Genomic DNA, 21155 nt, shown 5'->3' with positions numbered 1-21155 from the left:
GTAGATTTCTTCACAAACTTCAGAGTAATGATGAATGTCGGACGGATATGGAATGGATTAAAATTTGAGATGACAAAAGGAATGACAATTAGACTGTGAAATTGTGGCCAGAGGCACATTGTGATGAGGAAGGGGATGTATGACTTTTAATACATTATTTTAACATAATAGTAAGACCGCATGATCGGTGAGACAGTGATCTCAAATGAACCTTGGTGGGTAGAGGGTAATGAGTTTCAATCTAAAAACACCAAGTTACTTTACTTTACTTTACTTTACTCTACTTTACTTTACTTTAACCCAGAGATGCTATGCCTGATCGTAGATATGTCTCTTTCAGTGGTTCAATATGTTATCCTTGTCATAATTACAAATCAAATACATGTAAGTGGGGAAGGACAAAAATGTGTGCAAGCTTGAAATAATAGCTCTCTACAGGCTCATAAACAAGACCATGGTTTTTAGACCAGTATTCGTCTAGTCTATTCTTAAAAAAGTTTACAGAAGTTACTGTGATAATATATTCAGGAATCTGGACTGTTCGACAAAACCATGACTCTGTTGCTAAAAAAATGCTTCCTCATATCAAAAGTTACAAAGCTTATGAGTACATTTAAGAGATGAAATGCATACTTGGCTATGTTTCAACAATAGTTGATCAACAATTGTACATGCATACAAATGAATTTACCATATTTTGCAGATGAAGTAAACAGAGTCATCTAGTGAATGCAAAAATATGTTAAATGTATCTTTGTAAGAGACTGCTAAGAGTTGCATACTACCCTTCTAGTTCAAGTACATGTAGATGATGAGTTAATGAATTTAAAATCATCAACAATTGTGCAAATTCAAAAGATGCATTTATTCTGAGATGATTTAATAATTTCACTCCATAATAAAATCATAGTTTAAGATACTATCACACCAAGTTCATAGTATTGGATATCTTGATATTACAAACACTTTGCAAAATAGATATTTTGCCTTGGCCAAAAAAAGGTTGAGCAGGACCTTTAAAGTGTAATCAACAAGCGATTGATTACTTTTAAATTAGCTCGGTAATACAGGATAATTATGGTTAGTGTATTTAAGCAACCTCAGAACAGCAACTGAATAATTTGGATGACTGTGTGCGATATGAGTGTAAGCAGTATTCTATACCGCACGTGTTAATGAATTAATAGTCGATATACAAGTAGTGGTTTTTTATTGATCTTATAATGTCCTATGAATAATAGTGTGTCCTCTAAAGTATCTGCTCTATAGGGCTAGTGGGCTACAGGTTTTACTCTTAACACCAGTTCAAAGAGCATCAATAACCTACTGTAATACATGTACATGTATGTGCCAATATAATGTATCAATCATAAATGTGCAGCAATAGTGAATAAGAATGTAGGACAGTAGGACTACAAATATCTGCACCAAAAAATATATTATCTGGCTTACAAATACATGTACATGTACATGTTTACTTTCTATACCGGTATGTACATGTATGTACATACAACTGTATACACTGCAGGCAGGGGTGTGGCTCAAGCCACTCGACCAGACCAACTTGATGACAAAAATACAGAAAACCCACCAAATTTAAATAAAGCAACATCCTATCCCACCCACCCCCTGCACATAAGATATCAATTTATTTTAAAATTCTCATGTACTGTACATGTACGTAAATACCGTATGTACGTGCACATTGACAATTTTTTTCATAATTGATTTAATATCTTTAAATATATTCAATCATGTTTAATTAATATGAAAAAATATAAAACCAAATAAATAACAGTATCCTGCATGCACTCTGCATGTTTGCTTGTACTTGTAGAAATGTTAATTTCTGCTACCAATGCAAGCAATTTAGTATTTCTGTAGTTTACAAGAAAAGTACAGCGCACTTCAACACACCTGTCGTACTGCTGCTGCACTGAATGGATTAAATGCCCATGATTCATTACAGAGCATATATTGTATGCTCCTGCTAATTAAATTTGCATCAGTCTTGACTGAAGTTCAGCTGCTAGATCAGCGATGAAGATCAATAATTCCTTTATTGCCATTCTGGTAATAATATATCTTCCACTACTCCAGACACTGGCTTAGTCTCGATACATGGCTTATGAAATTGAACAGTAAACGTACATGTACATGTACATGTATGCCTACAGCTCATGTGTAGTACAGGCAGACCTGTTTGACCTAAGGGTTTGACTAATTTTTTGTTGTTTAATTGTATGAAAGAACTCTGATCATTCTCATCATTATCTAACATACTAATTTTTTTTTTATGTTTTAATTGTATATATTTCCTCAATAGATTGTGCAAAGCCTTTAATTCAAATTCTCAATTGAAAATACAAGTACATACTGTAAAGTCTGTTTTGCTAATTATGAAAGTGAACAAAGAATTGTTCTTAAATATTATATGTACACTGTATGATGTATCAATTACATTTATCACAACTCTGGTCATACATCAATTTGTCTGATGTTCATTTACATACATGTACATTTTGTAAATATCTTAAGTTGAGTATAAAATAGAATTATATATGAAATTCCTACAAGCTACGTGTACATTTTGCATGGAGACTGGTGTCACATTTTCAGATGCAATTCTCTCATCAGGTACATTAGATATTGTGCACTGAGCACAATTACAAATCCAATAATTTGTACTCTGATGTATTCCCGGTAATGAAGATTGGAAACCACATCCGTACTGTAGCTCCTACATGTACATTGTACATGTGCATGACTGACATACTTTAATAATCAATGATTCATCGGCATTTGTCTCACATAAATTGTCCACTCATGTAAGATTAGAGTACGGCAGTAATATCATGTAGACACGCATGGAAATGAATAATTGTTGAATGGGTCTTTGATTGGGTACAGCAGGGGTGTCTTGTCTAGATATATTTGGGTTCATTCTGGGAACTAGGCGTCATGGGAACTGCAGCTTTTTTTTGCTCCGTTCTTGACTTATTGATCTCCCCACAGGGGCAGACTCGTATGAGTCATACATTGTATATTTACAACTTTACGCACGTCCTATTGGGCGATGCCCAGATTTCATCAGCCATAGCTGGCATCCAGTATACAAATTATGAAGACTGTTTCCTTAATTTATTTTATACAAGCTCATGAGTGGAGTCTTAAAACCAGGAGGCATCAGGGGGCATTGGGATAGGGGGGGGGGGGGGTGACCAAAATCTATTTGAACACTTTTTTCCCCCCATTCATTTTCAGATCAAAGACATGTAATACATTTACTTGTGCCACCAACCCCCCTCCCCCCCCCAAAAAAAAAATAAATAAATAAATAACAACAACAACAACAACAACAACACAGCAACAAATGTACTGTAGACATGTATTGGAAGCAAACTGATACATGTGCACATGTATTGTATTGTACATGTATACATGTATAGTCTCAGGGGGAATTCCCCCCTCCCCTCCCGTTTATTAATACCAGCTAATTATCAGGGTGGACTTCCCCTTTAACTTTGTAAAAGTGTTTACACACGTGTATGCAGGCATATTAGTATTAACAAGGGCTCTCAAATAATCATCATCATCAGAACTCATTCTATGGCAGTCCTCCAATATAGGTTTAACAACTACATTAGTAATTCCCTTACCAAGTTTAGTAATATTTAAAGTATAAGAAAATCTATTTATCCCGATGTCTCTTGAAGTCTTGATAATGTGATATATTAAAGCTTACATCTAGAAGTATTCAACAGAGGCCCTGAGTCAACCAGTCCACCTTTCATTCTTGAGTTTATATGAAAAATACAAAAACATCTAATTTACAAGGGGTATAAAAGTTGTTATCATTACATGTACCTGTAGGCCTACTGTACATAAACAGGTTCTTCTAACATGTACGATGTACACCATGTAGGCTGAATAGGCCAGCCAGCTAGTACAAACTGTACAATGTAGATCTACATGTAGGCATGCACATCATACATGAAGACCCTTCAGTATATTGTGTACCTACCAAACTTTATTCAACGCACCATACAGCACAGGTATTCATATGCATTGTAGATCTCTCTTTTCATAACAATACGGAGGTGTTCTTCGCAGTGACAGGCATGACTGCACACACAGTTCAATTCAGAGCACACACCCTCTTGCCCAAGTATGTATTGCCCACTAAACAAATGAACTTTATAAGGCAGCTACCGATGATTCACTGTCATTACTGGACCCACAGGTAATATTTGTATTTGTTGGATTCTATAGGCCTACCCTACCTTCACCCAAAACCCTCCCAACTATGCAAATTAATACAAATTGATGTAAACATTTTCTTTTCACACTACCGGTATGCGATCAAGAAAAGAATCTCCAGTTTTCAGGTTGTATCCTACATGTACATGTATGATGTACAGTTATTTTGGTACGCCTACAATGTACAGTACATATACATGTACAATATGTACACTGTATATACACTCGTGTATGCATGTAGATAAAATCTAGAATTCGAAATAAATCCTAAACAATAATTTCAAATATATTATAGATTTTTTTAGCAATCAGGTCCGGCAGATTTCAGGATTATTTCATTTGAAGCAAAAAGCGAAAACTGTACATTGCAACCATAAGCCCCAACCCTAACCCTAGAAACCTTTGATGAAATAAAGCCCGGAGTGGTTGATGTGGCATTACCAGAACTTACATGTATAAGAGAGTTCTGCAATCTGCATGCAGCATAAGTACAGGTCGGGGGTCTTGGTGGTCGAGACAAATTTGTCATCCACAGATCTGTACATGTACCTGTAGATACACAGATACTACAGACCCCAGCACAAGTTATCTAGGACTTCGTATTGGTATTACTACTTTGATAACAATACCTTAACCTTACTAGTTGTACATACATATACATGTAAAAGTAACTGACTAAAGTGCTTGCAGGATCATTACCCTAGTCACTGTCCAGATTCAATTACTCTTCTGCACTTGAGAGCTCTCCACCCAACTGGGGAATGCATTGTGTTATTTACACTTTACAGTACGAACACGTGTACAGCCTACAGTCTAGTACAGTGTGGCTGTATGTTCTGTACATACTGTAGGACCTCCTTGTTCAGTTAAAAATAGATCTTGAAAAGGTAAACTAGTATCATTAATTATCAGTAATAATTTAGAATATATACTGTACAGTGTACATGTACCCAGTGACCTACTGTCAGTTTCACTGCAATACATAATGTTATTGTTAGCTTATACCGGTATACACAACTAATAAATCTGATAATATTTAGACCAATAGCAGCTACTTAAGGCCTGTCTTCACTAGCTCGAGATTGCCATATATCCCGCTAGTTTGAACTATCCCGATCGCAAACTATCCAGCTAATTTGCATCTTCATCAGCCCAAAGTTGCAATTAGCGGGATATTTGGTCGGGATTGTCATCCCAAGATATCTTGGGATACAGTAGTTTGCAAAATATCCCACTATTTGGCAAAATATCCAGCTATTTGTCCGGTGTGTCTTCACCAGACCGAAGACTCGCACTATGCGCGAACGCACAGCAAAATATCTTGAGCTAATTTCTCAAGGTCGAGTTTCAAGTTTCAAGTTTTGAGGTCGAATCTCGAGCTGATGAAGACGCGATTTGTAACTTCAGAATTATTTCCCAAATCAGAAATAGCGGGCTATTTGGCAATCTCAAGATGATGAAAATGCGCCTATTGTAAGTCACTACAGTACGTCTATCTTGAATTCATCAGAGATGTCGGGCCACACATACCAGTACATATGCTGCAATGTCTTGGTACTGGTGACAGTTAATAGCGATCCATGACAAATAGACATAACTGGATTACCCACCATGTGTATTTACATTAAATGTGTACATGTATGGGAGTAGCCCAACGTTGCTTCCTGATATACGATTGGTTTCACTATGTGGACATTCTACTCACCGCAGGAAACAAACAATCACAAACTATGCACTTGGTAAAAAACTCATCTTATTTGTGGACAAGATGAAGTGACAGCTACTGTACATGTACTACTGTAGGTGTGACTAATATATCTACATTTATTCCCATTAATCACAGATAGAGCGAAATGTATTCTGGGCATGGTTTATGCACTTTGCTTTTCAAAACTAACATGTTACTTGTTACTTGTAGAGATAATCCCGATGGCAGCTATCATACAGCTAAACTGGGATGTCCGTGCAACGTGCTGGCATAGTGACAGTGCATGAAGTAATTCAAAACAGTGAATGATGTCTATTATTTACAATAAAACGGTGGACGTGCAAGTAAAAACCAAGACGTGGAGTCTACAGTAGCTTGGACCCAACAGGAGGAGGCAACGCTCTGATGATCTCACCATTTTCAGACAGAAATTTCCTTGAGATCATTATAATTTGTTCATATTGTGTAAAGAATTCCTTTCTCTCCTTTCTCTGTAGATTCCAGAGAAATTCAATTTTTTTTCTTCAGTGTAATGAACGTCTGTTGTGTAATAAACGTGTGCTCACTATTACATGTATGCTGAAGGCCTACACATACATGTACAGGTATACATGTACATGTACATGTATTTACATGCATGCACTTTTGATTTTACAAATAAATATTAGAGAAAATGTTATTTTAACAGTAAATACCTGTACATTATAGGCAGGCATGTGTGTGTACAATTAAGCAAAAGCAAATTTCTCTTATGCCTGCAATGCTGGCTGGATAGAAAATCCAGTCACCCCAGTGACTTTACAAAATGCATTAGCATACATGTTTCCAAGATTCAAGATTATTGAAGCCAATATCTTTTTCTGGGGTCACACTTGAAATTGACCAAGAATATTGGGATCTTAACGATACATGTACATGTAGATGAGGGCAAAAGGTTATGAACCAGTGACCAATCTAAGAACCCTATCCTGTCAAACTTCATTATCACCCAGATAGATACATGTGAAAGTTCTCTAAACATGGATGCAGCTCTCCTGGGTTCTTCTTAGCTCCGCAGCCGGGATCTATCTGGGTCGTCTGATTAACTACTTCCTAATGAGATTTCCTACTAGACATAACAGTGGCAAATCTCACACACCGGTTTCATTGAACTCTGCGAGAGAGAGATGATCTTCAGTCTTTAAGCACCCTTGCTCCGGTCATGCTTTCTTCTTTTCCTCTATTGGTTAGCCTCATGATGTGGAGCGGTGGTTTGGTTTCATTTGAAGGTAAAGACCAGTTTTGGAAACGCCACCCTCTCAAAAAATGAAATGGAAGCTCTCATTACCAATCATGTGAAAGAGTATGTTTTGACTAATACGTGATAATACAAAATTTTGCCAGGAAACCGCCTACTAATTGATATATTTGGTAAATTATTTTATCTATTTGGACCTGATAGATATCGAGCATGTGTCGCGCACGTGTCGCGTAGTCCCATATACATCTTTCTGTGTACAATGCTTGTAATCTTACCAAGACTGTAAGGGCCAAATTTCTTATCATTTTGATGATTCCAGAACCTTGCAGTACACACCAATACACTAGTAGATGATCAACCTTTTCTGATCAATTCCACAACATTTCTTCCATAATGCAATCGCATGACCAAAACTGGTCTTTAACTTAAAAGCTTATCTTGAGCTCTGGTATGGGCATTGTATGTTGATGAAGACAGGCCTATGGTGGTGGGCCTAATTACTTTGATTTCCTAATATCTTTCTATGCGCATTACTCAGCCCCTATACATTTTCTACAGAAGTTGGCACATACATGTATCATTTATTTGTAATCTTGAACATTCAGTGTAAGTTTTGTTGGATTCTGTGAGAATTAATTTTCTATCATGTACTTGTACAGCCCTGTGGGAATACTTTGAAGAAGATATAAATGACAGGAACTCCCATTACTACAAGTATACTGTACATTAAAGATTCAACAAAATTGATCCAAGATTTGTTACTACAGCAACAACATGTCTGGCCTGTGTCTGGGCAGCATTTCAACTCAAAATAATAGGTTAAGGGTTGCAATTGGATTTTAGGTTAGGGGTTGGGGTTAGGGGTGAGGGGTTAGGGGTTAGGGGTTTAGGGGTTAGGGGTTAGGGGTGAGGGGTTAGGGGTGAGGGGTTTAGGGGTGAGGGGTTTAGGGGTTAGGGGTTTAGGGGTTAGGGTTTAGGGGTTAGGGGTTTAGGGGTTAGGGGTTTAGGGGTTAGGGGTTTAGGGGTGAGGGGTTAGGGGTTTAGGGGTTAGGGGTTAGGGGTGAGGGGTTAGGGGTGAGGGGTTAGGGGTTTAGGGGTGAGGGGTTAGGGGTGAGGGGTTAGGGGTGAGGGGTTAGGGGTGAGGGGGTTAGGGGTGAGGGGTTTAGGGGTTAGAGGTTTAGGGGTTAGGGGTTTAGGGGTTAGGGGTTTAGGGGTTAGGGGTTTAGGGGTGAGGGGTTAGGGGTTTAGGGGTTAGGGGTTTAGGGTTAGGGGTTAGGGTTAGGGATAGCAGCGTTGGGTCCAGGGTCGAAGTTCTAGTTAGTGCAGGAATTCCTGCAAAGTAATAGAGGCAGCCTTGCAATTGCATTCATTACTGGTATATAACCAAAATTGTAGATTTTACGCGATGGCAAAATGCAAATGTACATGTTTCTAAACTGATCCAAATTTTGTTGACATAAATGATTCACATTTAATAGAACATTTAGTCATATTTTCCCTCTCTTGTCTCTTATGTATGCATTATGTGCAACTTATAAATATAGGCAATACTGTATGTGTATAACTGCAGTACCGACGGTACTGCAGTTATCCGTACTATTTTTTTTCTCCAAAAGGGCAGGTACCCGGTAGATCTATCAATAGACACTTCATTGAAGCAGTGCGCAACAACAGAAGAACTGCTCTGGCCTTTTGACTTCCTTGTTGAGCAAAATCTGCTAAACTGGGGATTTCAAAGTGTTTGCTTAAATTTGTGAAAGCATTTAATATATTTGACATTATAATCAGCATGCAACTGAGCCATTGACGTCATAGATTTAAAACTTATTCTTCCACTCCCACACATTTTCTATGAACTTATTCAGGGTCTTTTTTTTATTTGTTATCATTAGTAGTATCATTGTTAGCGATGTTATGAATGGTAAACAGAGGTGACATTAGATTTAGGCAGACATTTATGTCGTAGCAAATACTCGCAAAGCTATTTGTTTGCCAAAGTAATTCTTTGTTCAGTAGTGTGCAGTGGTGCAAAGAATGAATACAGGCCTGCCTAGATGTACAGTTGTACGTGTAGTCATGTACAAATTAGGTTTCCGGGGAAGATATGAGCATTTACCCTTTTGTGACATTTCATGATTTTATCAATCCCCAGCTACATGTATAAATGTGCGTACCGGTATGAAACAAGGATATCAATTATCAATCAATATTGATGATAATCATCTTAGTTTGCCATTCATACACGCAAGCTTTAATTCCAAGTGTTATTAATATACAGTATCTACATGTACATGTTTACCTATAGTAATACACATATTTACGTATATATATCTTTTGTACATTTAATAGTATGTCTAAATATTGTTTTAAAACCATTACTGTTCAATCGACATTACTCTTATGTATTATTTTTTGCATTGTATGATTGATCATACATGTAATACTGTCATTATTGTGATGTGTTAATAAATTTAAATTTAAATTCAAACATGTAAATGTGCATGTATGGTGGGATAAACATTTATGAATGCAAAAGAAGAAAACAAATTGGGGCTTTGGGCTGCTTGGGAAACATCTGTTGTATATCATTGGAAATTTGGAAGCTTATAAAAAGACTATTTGGAAGAACTTTTAGTCTTTAAATGTAATTTTGATATTTATAGAACTTAATAAGGGTTCATACATTTATCAGCTACAGTACATGTACATGTACATTTTTAGTACATTGTGCAGGATCATTGTACTGTGACTTACAAACTTTGAACTGATAAACTCTTACTTCTCTCATAATGCAACATTAGAGGAAATTAAATCAATTTGGGACATGATAAAACAAAGAGGATGTTACCCTCTGCAATTGAAATTTATTGTTAAGAGATGAAAAGCCAATTTGCCATTTACATGTACATGTACAGTTACAATACATTAAAAATAAAGACCAGTTATGGTCATGCGATTGCATTGTAAAAGAAACGTTGTGGAATCGATCAGAAAAGGTTTATCATAGATCTACATTTAGCATATAAGTATTGGTGTGTACTGCAAGGTTCTGGAATCATCAAAATGATAAAAAAAAATTGGCCCAGTCTTGGTAAAATTTACAAGCACTGTACACAGAAAGATGTACAGTATATGGGACTACACGACACGTGTGCGATATCTATCAGGTCCAAATAAATATAATAATTTAATTAAATTTACCAAATATATCAATTAGTAGGCGGTTTCTCAGCAACATTTGTATCATCACGTATTAGTCAAAACATGACTGGTAATAAGAGCTTCCAATTCATCTTTAGAGAGGGGGGCGTTTCAAAAACTGATCTTTACCTTAAACAAAATTGGTGTTCAAAATTGTCCACACTAAAGGAAAAGTATACCGGCAGGCTAATATTAAGAGGAACAATTATTACAGTATGAATAATAATGACACATACATGTAGATTTTAGACAAGGAATTTAAGCCTTCGTTTTAAATTCTTAATGGCATATACAAGTATGTTAAAAATTACACAATGGTAATTTGTAAAAGCATCTGAAGCAAAGGTAATCCCAAGCATTTGTTTGAATCTACTTTTCATACAAGTGACCGAATAAAGAAAGAAGCAATAAACTGCACACACATGCAGGCTAACCCTTGGATAATTGACCTTCTCAGAATTGATTAATAACCGACAACCAACCGGGAATACCCGCAAATTTATTGAACACAATATGTGGGACCACAGTGACTAATGGGTGTAAATGAACAATGATGCCCAGCCCTTAGAGTATACACTGTATCTGCTATTAATGTTAATGTGGGTATACATATGTATATGTACATGTAAATTGTACAGTACACTGTACATGCTAACTGTAAAAAAAAAATTGTTTTAAAATGTAAACAGTACAAGTAAACTTTCATGTACAGTCACAGTGTATGTAATGTACATGTAGGCTTTTTACTTTACAGTTGTCATACAAGACTTATGAATGTAAATGCTAGCTTAAATTCAGCAGTTAAAATTCCATGTCATCACAGAAGGAAACAAAACATGTTACATCCCAGCTGAGGAGTTTATGCAGTAGCCCACCAGAAAAACATATTTGGTAATACATACACGCACATGTACTTGCTAGTATAAAAGCATGAAATTTGATCATTTTGATAAACAGGTTGGCAGGTTGTATGCTAAATGTGCTGGTATTAGAGAACTGTACAACTGTACTTGCAAGACTAAATCTCAATTTCAAGTTTAACCAACAAGCCCAACTTGTACATACACGTACATGTACATGTAATTATGAATTATGAATGGACATTTGTACATTTTACTACAGTGTATGTAAAGTACACGCAGCAAGTACATGTACACTACAAGTATGTGAATTTAAGTATGTGAATTTAAGTAAGTGTACATGTACATGTACATTAAGCCCAATAAATCACTACATGTAGATGCACTTCGAACAAAATAAACAACACAATGGGACTATTGGGAGCATACATTCTGTGATTCTTTGAGTACACAGAAACAATATTTCTCTTTTTCCCCACTGAGATATTAGGGAAGTTTGTTCAAAATGGGCAGCAGTGCTCTACATATTTAGCAGGGCGTTCTCTGAGCAATTACCGATTTGCACATTGGACCCTGTACGTGTAAACTGGACAAGGTACAATTGTACATGTACAGTACTTCATGCAGAGTTGCAGACTATATTATGGAGCAGGACTATATTGACCAAGATCTGTGAAAGAGATGGTCCAATGTACAAGGATAGTGGGTCATAAACAGGGGCCACATATTGTTGACATTTTAGACAATTGTCTGTTTTATGGAGCTTGCAGTATGTTGCTACTTCTTACTTTGTTTGTTGTACCACCAAATAAAGAACAAAATAGATGTGGTGTGGTCAACTTTAAATTTAAGGAAAAAGGGGTAAAAAAAGATAGGCCTACATGTACATGTAAATGCGACATACAGTACATGTACATGTATCCTTTCAATGTACAAACAGGAACAGGCCTACATGTACCTTAGATGCTGAAAAGTGAAGAAGTTCAATTGTCAATGTAATTTAGACCAGGGGGGTGTTTCACAAAGATCCTAAGTATAACTTAACACTAAGTTTGACTTAAAAATTATGGACAGCCATTGGAGCCTTAAAATGAAATATACTCAAAAGCAGAAATTCAAGTATTTTAGACATTTTATAAATTCCACAACAAGAATATGAAATCTCCTTAATGATAGAAAATATGAATGATTTGAATAAACATTTTATGCCTTTCAAAAATATTTTTACCAAATATTTTCAAAGATGCTAATGGCTGTCCATAATTTTTAAGTCCAACTTAGAATTAAGTTCTACTTAGGATCTTTGTGAAACACCCCCCAGACAGGTTTTCATACAGTACCGGTATGTACAAATTACACATACGCAAAAAAAAAAAAAAAAAAAAAAAAAATTTTAATTTAAAAAAAAATTTAAAAAAAAAAAACAAAACATGGCGTCCGAATACTCGAGTATTCGCTTGTAAGCATGGGAGTGTACTCGGGTACCTCATTACACTGTTGTGCACAGCCTTAATGTACAGTAGGTACAATGTAAGCCCCTGTACCAGTGTAAAAAAAAATACTTTCTGTTTATAGGGGCTCGTATACTATAAATAGAAATTGGTGTTGTAAGTGCGACATAAATATACAAATTTTAAAGAGTGTGACTTTAACATATTGATATTTACCGTAATTACATGTATATTAGTGTTTTTCTACCAGAGCTCTCTTTCAGTATACTTGAGCTCTTTTGGAGCTTTCGAGAGCTAAATTGCTCACGTACCGCTAGCCGCTCCTGTGGATTTCTCACTGTGCTGTAGTGTACCCATACACTGAAAGATATCTACACCTGTACATACATGTATACATGTACTGTACATGGATACTGTACATGAGTAGGCCTAGGCTACAGGCTACAGTGCAGTCAAATGGGGCGTTAATTATACACAGTATGTACAGCTGTATATTAGCCTGTAAGCTGTAAAAACTTATTCCTCAAATGCCACTTTATGTACATGAACTAGAGGAAGCCATCAATGGTTGGTAGTCCTTGAACCTAGAGCTACAGTACATGTACTACACCATATTCTTCTTTTCTATGATTTTTATTTAATCGCTTCTCATTACCATACTACTGTACAGACTGTATGTACATGTTCGCCCCTCTTCAGACAGCATTCTAGCCATGCCCTTTTGCTACATACTGTATAGCCTACTGTACAATTGTAGGTCTACAGTGTACATGTATACTGTACATGTACATATCGTCGGTGGGGTGACAAAACCTTGTATCTCAATTTTTTGAGATTTTGATTTTTGTGCATAATACCACCTGATAAATCCATGGAACGCCTCCTCGATTTTTTCACAAATTCTACAAACACCCTTAAACTAAACCTCGTAACTTTAACCCCCTTTGAAGCTGCACTGACAAAACCTCGTAACATAAGATACGTAATTCCTTTTCCTCGTAACTCACACACAGCCTAACAGTTCCAAAGTTAGTGAATTCAAATCCTCGTAACTTATTCAACCAAATCCTTGTAACTCATTCAGAATTGAAAGTAAGAACTCGTATCTCAATTTGAATAAAAAGTAAAAACTCGTATCTCAATGTAGATAAACGCAAAAACCTCGTAACTCACTTTCTAATATAAAAACAATTATTTTACTGTATTTCAACAATGACATTAAAAATTATATAAATATTCCAGTTTTAAGAAGAAAGGACGGTGTCACAGCACTAAATTTGTTGAGACAGGAAAGTTTTTTTGCTCTCCTGAAAATTCATGATTTTTGAGATACGAGGTTTTGTCACCCCACCGACGATATGTACAGTACTACATGTACATGTACATGTACATTGTACATTTATTTGGGTTTAGAAATTAGAATGTACAGTACATGTACTACCAGTAATAATATTTGAAGATCTATTGTATCTACATGTACATGTTTTTTATTTGAGTTTTTGTTTTTTTAGTAATACTTTAAATGCTAGTCTAGTGTTAATACCCTTCCTCCTTTGTATTACCGGTATAAGAAGCCCTACAGCTGGATTTTATGATGAAAATTGGGAATTGGTATTACATGTAAAACAGCACATGTTCATGTGTGTATAGGACCAATTTACTGAATTACTGTAGGTTTTAAGATAAAGGTGAGTTCTGGTAATGCGATTGCATTGTGAAAGAAAAGGTGTGGAATGGATCAGAAACAGTTGATCATGTACATGTAGCATGTTAGTATTGGTGTGCACTGCAAGGTTCTGGAGTCATCAAAATCATAATAAATTTGGCAGAGTCTTGGTAAAGTAACAAGCACTGCACACAGAAAGCTATATATGGGACAACACACATGGTGTCGGGGCTAGTACTACCTTGATTTCCTTGTCTTTCTATGCTCATTACTCAGCCAGTATACATTTTCTTCTTCGTTTGATTCTGTGAGATTTTTTTTTTTTTTTTTTTTTTTTACCAGAACTGGAGTTTATCTTTAATAGTTCAGTCTTATAATCTTGATGAAGAAATACATATTTTACATGACACAGATCTATTCAAATTTTCATTATTTCCAAGTCATTGGTCATGTCTTAGGAAATCATATTAAAACTGTACAACATAAAACCAACAGTTGCAGACTTGCATCAAAGGAGGCCTACACCATGCTTGGTGCACTGTGTACTCAAAGTATCAATTGTATTCTCCTAGTCTCCTTATCTTGTGGTGTACAGTACTGGTACACTGTATGTATTGTTTCATGAAGTTTGGTGAGATAAAGGCTGGTGTTTGCTCTGGACAATGAACTCATCTAATGAGATGAAGATATGGACAGTTACCCGATACTTCTGTTACATGTTATAGAAATTGTATTGAATTTGACATTTTATCCAGTTAAGAGATTTCACTAAATTGCATTTTGCTAGACACTAGCCACATTTTTGTAGAAGTGTTTGAAATAACTTGAATGGTCACTAACAATTTAAAGTGTTAAAAAAGAAGCACAAAAGAAACAAATGGAGGTCTACATGCACACATGATGTCGGACATGTTACAGGCTATCATTATGCAATGGCAATTCATCTAATACGTACCTTGTAAACTTTACCAAAAGAACCATCCCCAAGCTCCGATAATAATTCCCATGTTTCGTTGGGGTCTCTGTCTCGAATAATGTACAAGAACTTGTCCTTCTTTATCGTCTTTCGGCTAATTCGCCTGAAAAACTTGCTCATGCTGAAGTCTTACAGGGTAGATCCAACACAGAAACAATATCGCCCTCCGTATCCAACCAAGGCTTGTCCTATAGTGTGAGCGCATTTTTATTGCACAGAGGTGCAGAGGTTTAATACTGGTGGGTCGCTCTTAAAATTTGGACATTGACCCTGGCCAAAAGATAGTACTGTAAGAGGTACCAAAGAGATGGTCCAAGATGAAGCGTCAGTAAACAGAGGCCAAAAGGCATGTTGACATATTACATAATAATTGGTCTATCATGGTTGAACAATTTAAAAGCACATGTAAGAACCATGCATTGTCATTTTTATTTTTTTATCACACTTTGCATACATGTAACATTTGAATAATTTTGAATATACATAAATTCATATAATGGTCTACATTTCATTACCGGTAATTGCAAAAACATGGTGTCTCATCTATCATGTAACTTAAAGGAAGCTTCACCCTAAAGAATATGTGTCACAGGTATTCTGGAAAATGAGATGTACATGACATGTATTCCTGCCCTTTGATGTAAAATATTCCTTGGGAAATGTACAAGAGATATATGTACATGTATGTACATGTACATGTGTGTAAATGAAGATATTCTTGGCACAATGTTATGCCTTTTTAGAGCATGACATGAGCGCATATTCTTGAAAATGTGACGTACCAGGTGAAGTTGTACTATGCAGACATGCATCCAGATTTATTTGGAAAGACTTTGAAAAATATAAATAGACTACACAGTAGCCTAGATCTAGTACGAAAACTTGATTTTCATGAGCATATTACATGTCAATCCAGCCAGTTGGATTGTACATGTACATGTACATGTACATGAAGTGTAAAGCCACCAAATATGAGATCTACGTGTACATGTAGATAATCTACTCCTCGTTCTTGAAAATCTGGGCAGGATTATGTGGGTTTTTTTTTAAAGAGATAAACAACAAAAAAGTGCACACAAGGTCAGGTGACCAACACTTTTTCATCTGGAGTCCGACTGCAAAAAAAACGTATCAAATTAGTTAGATCTAAGTTAGAGCTCTAACATCAGACTCGATTTGCCAAATGTAGACTAGAGCTAAGTTAGACTGTATGACAACAATGATAAATCCTTTCACTTCATAAACGTTTACATTAATCATTAGGCCTACAGTAAAACATTAACACAAAAGTAAGAAAATTATATTATCATGATTACGATATCCTGGTTTTCATGGTTTTGTTTCATTTTCATATCAATTTTATTATCCAACTCACCTTGTATACTTTTCCAAATGCTCCATCCCCAAGCTCAGATAATATTTCCCAAGTTTCATTGGGGTCTCTGTCTCGTATGATGTTCAAAAACTTGTCCTCCTTTCGCTTTCGCGCGAAAAACTTGCTCACGTTCTTAAACATTTTGAGTCAGTTTTGGGGCACAAATTGTTTTAGTTGGTAGGATTGAATGACAATGAAAATGTCTTCCAAATGTCTTTTACGATTTCATAAGGCTAAATATCAATAATGACTGGTAGAACATCGTACATGAAACAGTTAGCCTTTCACTTTATCATAATTCAACTTGCGCCGCACCGCCTGAGCGGAACGGAGTGATGATGTTGCGGGCACTTTCCTACCGCTGCGTCGGGGGTGCAAACTCCACAGGCTGCTCAGCTGTAGCTCGGCCACGTCTACCGGTACGACGACGACGATTATCTAGCGGTCAAACAAACTCGGCAAACTATGTTATCTTTACGAGATTAAAATCCTCTGGAAGTCAGATCCAAGATGGAGCGACGATAACATCCGATTTATATCCATGAATGAGACCGCTCTCTGCATATGACAAACAAATTAATCCACTCAATATTTGTAAATGATGATGCCACACTTGAAACCGCTAGTACTGGTATGCCTTCCGTAATTTTTACGCCATTGAGGGTAATGTAAAAATATGTCTAGCCTGCATCCGATACGTTTTGGAAAAATTGTTTATCATTAAGTCGGGAAAAATATCATGTCATACCTTGGTAGGCATAAAGTTAAAATAATTCTATAATTTTCCATGTACTCCCTGCCCCCTGCCAAAATAGAACACTCTCCCTATCCCTTCTACCCTAGCTGGCCTAGTTTAATACTTTATTTATTTATTTGAATCCGTAGTCTGGGCAAGCGCACCGGGGGTGGGGTGGGGCTATTTTTCACATTTAGGCATAGAAAGTGAAATGTCGGGTAGGGGCGTGGCAGAACCCGCTCGGTGGGATACTCAGGTTTGGTTTGGACGGGAGGGGAGGGTGGGGGGGGGGCTGAAGCCTCTAAACCCATACCTATTCGAAGAGAGTTGTTTTGGCAGAATCATGTAACGATTATTTGGACTCAGTGGATCGAACTTGGTGACATGATTTCCACTATTTTTGCATCTGGGATTTCCAATTCCACAACTGTTATTTAAAATTTTCAGCTCCACCCTTTTTCAATCTTTTCCGTTTTATTTTCCTTCATTTCCCTCTCCCTATTTCCTCCAAGTTCTTCTAGGCTTCTCCTCATGCACCCAAATCTTTTGCGAGGCTCTCTCTTCAGGCATCCTCTATTAGTAGACATAGGCCTACTATTAGGCACACAGTCTTCATTTTATCAGACTTTGGTTTTCTTCCTCTGATGCTCAACTTTCCCCTTCCAAAACTCATCTAATTTCTATCTCTTCCTCTAAATCGGGAATATAAAATTATAGAGCCAAGTCATTTGGCCTCTCAGTTTGTTAGAGTCTTTCGGAGCTGGTCAGGTGTCAATTTGCCTTTGAAATCAGTTAACAGTGATCGACTCATCCTCAATCTAATGGCTTTTGTCATTTCATTGTCATTTGTAAGTATGTCTCAAGTCGTTAATTGTGTCTTAATTGTTTTGTTTTTTAAGGGTTTATCAAAAAGTGGCAACAGACTTGAAGTAAGAATATACGAAAAATCTAACTATTGTTTCGAGACAAAAGATGGCGCTCTAACATTTCATTTTAATTTCATGATCAGCATGTCTGCTCGTCTGTCAATCTATAGGTTTTTTTTTGTTTTTTTTGGTAACCTTTATTACGAAATTACCGGGTCTACTTGGAGATTTTGGTTGTACTATTGACCGATCTAAATGACTGGAAAGCTTTGAAAACTCATGTTGTCTCAATCATGCATCGATATAGTAGACTATCTGATTGTTTACTTTGTATTAGTAGGCCCATTATTAGCACTCATTCTAAACCAAAAAGACGGGTGTGTCGCTATCTCACTCTGCAGAGGTGGTCTTCACAAAATAATATGTGAAATTTAGAGAAAAATCGGACCATGAATAAAGAACATATCAGAAAGCGATTTTATGTTGAACACTTTCTATTGAGAGCATTCTATCATTTTGTATTATAATCTAATTCGAAAAAAGATGATAGAGATTTCCATTATTTATTTCTTGTTAATTGGGTCCATCTACATTAATAATTTGTTTCATAACATTTCTAGCCTGCTTCTCTTCGCCTTCATAGTCAATGTCACCATAGTAATTAACAAAAGTATTGAGTAATATCGCCATATTTTTAATCATTTTACTCAATTTATTTCTGCTTTATTTTGCTTTCAGTACTGCTAAACAGCATTTTTTATTTGTACTTTCTCTTATTAATTTTGTTCACGTACTGATGAGGTCATTTGTACTTTTTATGTGCTTTCATTGTTGTGAAAAATAAATGAACTTGAACTTGCTTTGAACTTTTTAATGCATGTTTACAGCGGTATAACATGATTACTGTGAATAGATTGTTGAAAATCGTGAAACAGTTGTGGGCGTTTTAATTCCCTTCCATTGTGTGTGGTTGTTGTTGACAATTTATTCTCGATAATAGTACGTTACCCCATATCCACGATGAAGAAGAGGAACAAGAAAAAGAAAAAGGAAGAGGATGGAGAGAAGGAGAAGAAGAAGAGGAAGAGAAAGAAGGTCAGGAGGAGAAGAAAGAAATTCTGGATTTGCCATCAAAGATGTCTAAAGTTGTGAACACAAAGTTATACAGATAGTCAGGAAAGTAAAATCAAGGAGGGGGGATCGAGGGGGGGTAACACGATTGCATTCTTAACTACTTTAATTTTAAAAAATCAACCAAAAGCAATTTCAGTAGCATTGTGTGTCAACTTTTAAAATGCGCGAACATAATGGCGGTGTCAGAAAAAGGCCAATTATCTATATAGTAGTTATCTAGATAATTCGTAGGCTGTCTGTCACCTACGTAAGGGAATTATTTAGATAACGGTACTACTATCTCGATAATTCAAGATGGATCGGGAAAATTGTGTGTGACACCGCCTTATATATATTGGATGTATTGAAATTGCCCATGAGTTGATTTTTTTTTCTCGAAAATAGTTGCGATCGCGTTTAATATTAAAACGTCTTTTGTCTGAGAACCTCACGTGGCAAACAATCCCAATATGCAATCATCTATTTTTGTTGAAAACATCTTCCTAAATGGACACTATGTATCAAGCATTGTTATGTCATCAGAAAAACTGTTTTGGTTATTGGTTCAAATCGTTCTTGAAAGGCCTGCATTAAAATTAAACATTATGGCGTATTCTGGAAATGGCAATCTAAAATTTCAGCGTTGTTTTTAAATTGTCGGAAGAACCTCAAATCCAATGTAATAATCACTTTTCATTGGTGCATTTGGACCATTCCTTTCCTCACTCTTCACCAAGCAACCTGTTCTCGGAAATTTACCCGAGACAAGCATTGAATTGAATTAAATTTATTTCCATAAAACATGAAATAAAAGTGTAAAAAGTTATAAAATCAAATAAAGTGGAGGGATTACTATAAAGTATGAATACTTATTTATGTTATTATAGCGCCTTGAGCATTTAATTAAAATGGATAATGACGCTGTATACATCTCATGTATTATTATTCTTATCATTATCCCCTTGAATAATGTTATACTAATTAATCATCATGTTTAACGTTTATGAAGATTGAACTACCACCCACTAATTAGTTTACTTACTTGGTTTACTTGGTTGTTATGGCTTGAAGCCTTCAGCTTATGAGCCCATCTTGACAATCACATCACTATATAGGTTGATAAGGGGTATATTTGAAAGGATGGTGATACCAATACTTTTCAAGTTCAGATTTAAAGCCATGTTAATAAATGGCGTTTGGACTGTCGATTGGGGTGACCCGTTTCAGCTGTTCATAGATCAAAAAGCAAGGAACCAGGGCCGTAGCCAGAGTTTGATGTTTTTTTTTTTTTTTTTTTTGGGGGGGGGGGGGGGCACATAAAATGATCGACGTCCTGGAGAGGGGCTAAAAAAGTTAAACCGATCTTGAAGAAAAAAAATTGGGGGCATGTGCCCCCCCCCCCCCCCCCCCCCCCCCCCGTGGCTACTGGCCTGTGCCTAACACTAGCCTAACAATGGGGTTTCTCAATTTCGAAGATATGACCTTTTAATGATAATGTTTTTTTATGTCCCCAGACCCTTGGTGTATCAAAGGTAATGTGAAGTGTTGGAAATGATAGAAAATAAATTCTTCAAACTTCGAATGAAGCAGACAAGAATATTTATAAATGCAGAACAGATGCTCATTATGTTAAAGTGACAGTTTTTCATTCAGCAAATGCGATTTCTATGATGATCATTGGTTTGGTTTATATTTTTGCTGCT

The 21155-nt window shown here is 36.3% G+C and overlaps 1 protein-coding gene across 1 annotated transcript in view; it reads right to left on the bottom strand.

Moving 5' to 3' along the window:
• Nucleotides 1–15545, bottom strand: part of LOC588762 (serine/threonine-protein kinase 10) — a 74576-nt gene extending 59031 nt beyond the window's left edge. The window contains exon 1 of the mRNA XM_030986422.1: nucleotides 15342–15545. Within this exon, the coding sequence (XP_030842282.1) occupies nucleotides 15342–15482 (141 nt within the window). The 5' untranslated portion in view covers nucleotides 15483–15545. The remainder of the gene's footprint in view (nucleotides 1–15341) is intronic.
• Nucleotides 15546–21155: the final 5610 nt, after the last annotated feature.

Source organism: Strongylocentrotus purpuratus, unplaced genomic scaffold (genome assembly GCF_000002235.5).
Source record: "Strongylocentrotus purpuratus isolate Spur 01 unplaced genomic scaffold, Spur_5.0 spur5_scaffold_15, whole genome shotgun sequence".
NCBI classification, from domain to species: domain Eukaryota; kingdom Metazoa; phylum Echinodermata; class Echinoidea; order Camarodonta; family Strongylocentrotidae; genus Strongylocentrotus; species Strongylocentrotus purpuratus.
The sequence above is the reverse complement of the archived record's forward strand: the minus strand, read 5'-3'. Positions and strand labels throughout refer to the sequence as shown.